Genomic DNA, 6,069 nt, shown 5'->3' with positions numbered 1-6,069 from the left:
CTTGAAGGGAAGCCTGAGATCTTTCCACAGCCTCCTTTGCTTCCTGTTGCATATCCTGAAGAGTCTTCTTGAAGCCTTCTGTGGCCTGAATGAGGGATTTCTTTTCCTCCTGCCACTCAACCTGATGACTCTCCAGCTTCTGCTCAACGTTTTTCAGAGCAGCCGCGAGGGTTTTGTTCTTGCATTTCTGCTCGTCCAGCTGAGCCTCATAGAGAGCTGCAGATTTCTCCATCTCCTCCAGCAATGAGAGTTTCTCCTGCAGCCAGCAGAGGCGCTCAGTCTCCAGAAGATCCTCTGCCTTTTTCAGGGCAGCTGCGATCTTCCTGGTTTCCTTTCTGTTCTGTCCTCCTTTCTGGACTCGATGGGAAGCCTGGGGTCTTTTCACAGGCTCCTCTTCTTCCTGTTGCATATCCTGCACAGTCTGCTTGCAGCCCTTGGTGGCCTGAATGAGGGATGTACTTTCCTTGTCCGTCTGCTCCTCCATCTGATCCTCAACGAGAGGTTTGGATTCGTCCGTCTCGTCCAGCAGCCAGGTGTCTAGCTGCCAGCAGTGGCGCTCCATCTCCAGAGGAGTCCCTGTCTTTTTAATGGCAGAGGCGATCTTCTTGGTGTCCTCTTTCGGCTTGTCAGCTAGGGTTTGATCCGAAGTCGTGGTACTTTCTAGAACCTTCTTAGTCTCTTTCTTCTTCTCGGCCATTTTTTCCCCACTCTGCTGGGCCTTTGTGTCCTCTTTGCTCACGCTTCTCTTTCTTCTCCTTCCCTGAGAGCGATCTCTCATCCTGCCTCCTTCTTCGGTACCGCAGTCTTTTCTGCTTTTCCTTCCTCTCATGGTGACGGTCTGGTTACAAATGAATCTATAAAGTCAGGTCCTACATTTATAGCATCTGAACATTCTAAAATTCATGACATCACCGGGGCTTTGTGCATTCTCCTTAGATTTTCTGCTTTGATGTTGTTCTTTCTGTTGCTATAGCAGAATGATTGTTTTGGTTTAAAAAATACTGATGGCAGGTACACACTACAGGATTTTTCAAACCTTCACAGATTAGGAGACCACACACTTGATGACAACAAAAGACAGATCGCACTAGATCTCTCTCTGTTGATCTTATAATGTGTGGCGTTCTCCGTAGTGCACACCACACACTAACTAATTCTTCAGCAGAGTATCAGGTTCTTCAGGCTCAATATTACAAATCTCGCATGGTCAAACGTGACTTCAGTTTAAACAAACATGGCGGACGAAGCGGAAGATGCAGTGGTGGTTGTTTTAGGCTGAAAAAAACAAAAACAAAACAAAACAACTGTGGGAAAAGTCATGGAGAAGGCGAGAGTGTGGGCTGTATGCCTTACAGCACGAGTTGGAGGACACGATGTCATTTGCAAACATCAGATAATCAGGCCTTGGCTGGCATTGATCGTAAGGGGGAAATCGGGATGAAAATGGTTCCGATTATCCTGTAGTGTGTACCGCCTTAAGTAGAGTGGGTCTGGGTAGCAGCAGAGCTCAGGTCAGCAGCTGTGCATCTGAAGAGCAGGAGGAGACTGCTTGAGCAAGTTGCCGGGAACTCTAACATGGACTACAACAAGAAGGCAGGGCCGATGAGAGGAGTTTCTCTGGAGGGTGGTCCGGATGCCTGTGACATAGACATGACTGATCTGGAGTGTTACAACTTAGGTGGGACCACTCTGGAGGTAAGCCAAGAGAACCTGACATCAGAAGGTTCACCAGGAGGCTGCACAGGTGCAGACAGGCAGTGGGCTGGGTAACTGATCTGCAGGCAAGAGGCTAATGGCCATTGGTACAGTGGCTACACACTGGGAGCAGAAATTGGAAGATGCAGGGGAGTCTGGAATGACTGGTCTGGAAATCCAGAGGGCATCTGGGGGACGGATGGATAATGCCAATGGCGGCAAAGCTTCAGAAAAATGGGCTAAGTGGGAAACGAATCAGGATAAAGATGTGTCCTCCACCAGGTTTATGGCTCTGTTTTTAGATGTGTCTGCCTCACGCTAGAAAGATGTGGCTAAAGTTGCAAGGGAAGCAAATCACTCCTCTGCTGTCAATATAGTATGTACAGTTTAAAAGTGCTGGAAACATCATTACAGTAAAGCATGCCATACTGTGGTAATGGAATCAATCAATATCAGCTGCTACGACTATAAAAGGCTGTATAACCGTTAGTTTTTGAAAATGTGGTTAAAATCTGACATTAATTTCACTAGCTCAAGTCAGCCAAGAAAAAACAAAAATACCACCTCCAGCATGTACCACCTTATACTAAGACAAAAAAAAAAGGTTTCCCTGTGTGGAACCACCTCCATTTAGTTCACTGGTGATGATACAGTCATGGCCACAAGGCGGTGAATGAAAATTGCTTCTACACAGCTGTCTGAAATGGAAGGAAACATAAGGACAACTTACACAAAAATGTAAGATTTAAACATACAGACAACCTCAGAACCATCTGATAATCTGATGAGATCATTTTTATTGCCTGATCTAACGGAAGTTGTGTGTATCTTTTACATTGGATGATGAGATCAAATTTGATAATCTTGCAAAAAAGTTCTGATGTGTCATTTGTATGTAACAAAAACTTCTATTTTTCTTCTATTGGTGTTATTTTTATAAAATAACACCATCTGAAGAATATCTGAAGAGCATTCTGCGCCAGCACGTTTTCTTCCTGAAAGCGTGTTTGTGGTCAGTTTGATGAACAGCATAAGCAACTTAAAAAACACCCCACCTCTTCGGTTGAAAGCGCCCTGAAAGCACTGGAGCACAGCTCAGTTGCGGAGATTGCACAGTTACAGCCACACGCGCCATGAAGAGCTTCACCTTGATAGCAGCTTTGACTCTCTGCAGCTTTAGTGAGTATTGCCATTATATTACCGTTTACTTATTTAAACATTTATTTAAAAGAAATGTTCATGTTTCATGTTTGTTATCTACTGTTTGTTTCAGGCTGGATCTCTGCCTCAGTCTCTCAGTCTCAGACTGTGGAGGCTCAGTCTGGTGAAGGAGTCACACTGCGGTGCAACAACACCCACAACAATGGTGCGGTGATATTCTGGTTCAGACTGGTCGACAGAACCGAGGTCAGCTGTGTCTCTGTCATGATCCATTCCAAAGAAGCTAAATACTGCGAAGGATTTCAAAATGGGAAATTTGAAATGAGAAGCAGCAACAACACTGTCTCTCTCAAAATGTATTTTGTGGTTAAATCTGATGCAGGACTGTATTTCTGTGGATTTTACACTGGTGGAATTATCACTTTCAGTGTCACACGTTTAAATGTCAAAGGTAAGGTCATTCTAGTCTTTCCTTTTCATTAGTTGTTCATTTATATGTATTGTGTGTTTCCATAATTGTCTTATTACAACACAAAAAACAAAGTGGCTATTGAAACATTGACTAAATTTAATCAAGATGTAAATCTGTAAAAACGAAAAGGCTACTTTTATCCTTACTTTTTTTCTTTAAAAGGCAGCAATGAGCCACCTGGTGACGAGGACAGCGGAGATAAAAGTGAGATTCCATAAAGATTTCTGTCATTTTGCAGATTATGAAATTTTTGTAGGTGAAAAAGTTTTTTTTAACTTGACTTGAAATTAGATTCTAACTTAACGATCTCTCTTGTAGGAGAGTCTGGAGGAATAGCAATGCTGACGAGTGTGATCGTGGGTGCTCTGACTGTTTTCCTTATACTGGTCATCATCATCATCAGCGGTCTGGTTGTGAAAGTCAGGAGACTTCAGAAAGGTACTTCGAGAGAATGTTTTATTTTCACTTGATTGTTTTTACAAATTCTGGGTAAAATCTGAGTCAGTATGATGAAACACTACAAAACTGCTTTGTGCCCTTGTCTCTATCATTCAGCTGCCACTGAAGAAAATAATCCACAACAGTGTGAGGTGAATCAAGTTCTTTTCTTTACTGTCACATGTCTTCACATGTTGAAGATCAAAATCCCTCCAAGTCTTGATCCTGCTTTACTAACAAAATCTTCTGTGTGACATGTGTAACTGTGTACTGTCTACAGAATCTGCTCTCTAATCAGCTAAAGGATGCAGCCGTGAGATTTTACCCGACATCAGTAAGAAGCAGGAGGCCTGCATCAGAGAGAGAAGTGGAAACTCATATCATTTATACTGCCAGCAGACAGACTCAGAAGGGTTCAGAGTTCAACTGATGCTTTTATCATATTAAATCTGCTGTTGTGTTCTCTGTTGGGTGGGAGGAGTTACATTTTATTATTGCAAGAAGGTCAAATAACCAAATGACTAAATCGCTGACTTTTGCTTGTGCTTGTCTTATCGTTTCTCGCTAGTTTTGTCTGACCTTGGTCACTGTCCAGATCGAGCATAGTTAGATAGAGGTCTGCAGCAGTGGAGGAGTGAGTGAGGTTCACCTCACTTGTTTGACAGGAAGAGGCAGCGCAGTGTGGTCTGAGCACAACTGAAGGGAAAACCGCAAGGTCTGTTAGATCAACGCACTGTGGAAATGAAGTCTGAAATAAATGAACTGGACATTTCAACTGTTACATGCCTGCATTAAAAAAATAAATGCTATTTTAATCTATTGTGAATATTTATGACACCCACATGCCTTTTGTTGGACCTTGCACTGTGTTGAAAGTCTGAATCAGAGATCACATCTGTATCTTCACACTTCTGGCAAACTGACACCCATCTGTCACACTTGTGAAAAGTTGACTAGTCAGAGAGACACTTTACAATTATAATCACAGTGATACATACTTGATAATCTCAATGCATATGTAAAAAAATGTCACATTACTTTTGACTTCAACTCAGTTAAAATGACTTAAAAATACAAGGAAGATAGTTACTATGATCATCTGAAGTGCTTTCCAACAGCTCCACAGCTGCTGGCTTTAAACATGAGGGGAACTGCCATGTTGTTTCAAAATGGGTATTAGAGAGCATTTTCAGGCAGTCTGCCCTACAAGGCATGCATGGTGTTGCAGCAGTTGTTCACACAACTGACAGAGATAGATGTGTGAACAAAGAAAAAAGAGAGAGAGGTTCAAACTCAGGCTCCTCTCTCACCCACAAAAAGTTGAACCATCAAGGCTTGATGGAAAACACATCTTCACACAGTTTTAGGTCAAAATGATCTAGTTTTAGGTCAAATAACTCAAAGTTGATTTTTTTTTTATTTGACCCAGGACAGCATCAGTGGTCTCCTGGGTCAGAGTCCTGTGTTTGCGTTACCCATTCATCCACCTTGTTCTCATCTCACAGTATGCAGTATACAGTTTGCACTTGGTACCAGACTTCCTTCTTTGCTCTGATCAATTTTCTGATGAGCACAGGCCCTGTCACACTTCACATCCTTACTCAACATAATACAAATCAGCAGATAACAATAACACCAACAGTTAGCTAGCCAGCAAATCAGAGTGATATACTACCGTCAGATACTGTTCCCCCTCTGTTCAAAATGAAAAGAGGCTCACACAACTTTCAAATTCATACTACTGACTTATTTCCTCACAACAAGTATGTCCTGTGATTTTCAGGTTGATATTCAATTTGACCATTTAAAACAGGGGGAACGCATCCTGACAGCTTGTAATACTACTGTCAGATACTGTTCCCCCTCTGTTCAAAATGACAGGAGACCCACACACCTTTCAAATTCATGCTGCTGACAACAGGTGAATCCTGTGATTTTCGGGTTGATATCGTTCAATTTAACCCTTTAAAACAGGGGGAACGCATTCTGAAAGCTCTGTTCAAAATGAAAGGAGGCTCACACATCTTTTAAATTCATACTCCTGACTTCTTTCCTCACAACAGGAAGGCCCTGTGACTTTCAGGTTGATATCATTCAATGTGACCATTTAAAAGACATCAAAACAAAATCAAAGACATGACACACAAATATGGATGTACACAAAGATGTATTTCTTCTGCTCAACTTTGCCCTTAATAAGAATAAAACCACAGAATCTGTCCTTTGTAAAGTCAATACTACATGTCGGCCAGGACACAGTCGTGTATGTACAGTATCAGCTGACAGAGCAGTCTCAAACACAG

General features: G+C 42.3%; 1 protein-coding gene across 4 annotated transcripts; it reads left to right on the top strand.

The window, feature by feature from the left end:
• The first annotated feature begins 905 nt into the window (after positions 1-905).
• On the top strand, positions 906-4,585 carry LOC119027557. 4 transcript variants are annotated; one of them, XM_037112881.1, is made up of 8 exons: positions 906-1,695; positions 2,766-2,874; positions 2,969-3,307; positions 3,491-3,532; positions 3,647-3,766; positions 3,884-3,918; positions 4,047-4,100; positions 4,335-4,541. In XM_037112881.1, the coding sequence occupies exons 1-8, from the start codon at positions 1,576-1,578 to the stop codon at positions 4,374-4,376; spliced, it is 861 nt and encodes a 286-aa protein (XP_036968776.1). In that variant the 5' UTR covers positions 906-1,575; the 3' UTR covers positions 4,377-4,541. The 4 variants fall into 4 exon arrangements, with proteins under 4 accessions (XP_036968776.1, XP_036968775.1, XP_036968777.1 ...); XM_037112880.1 differs by having other exon boundaries at positions 915-1,695; positions 4,047-4,179; XM_037112882.1 differs by having other exon boundaries at positions 1,540-2,433; positions 2,653-2,874; positions 4,047-4,179.
• Positions 4,586-6,069: the final 1,484 nt, after the last annotated feature.

The sequence above is a fragment of the Acanthopagrus latus genome, chromosome 10, assembly GCF_904848185.1.
Source record: "Acanthopagrus latus isolate v.2019 chromosome 10, fAcaLat1.1, whole genome shotgun sequence".
NCBI classification, from domain to species: domain Eukaryota; kingdom Metazoa; phylum Chordata; class Actinopteri; order Spariformes; family Sparidae; genus Acanthopagrus; species Acanthopagrus latus.
This window is presented reverse-complemented; position numbering and strand designations above follow the sequence as displayed.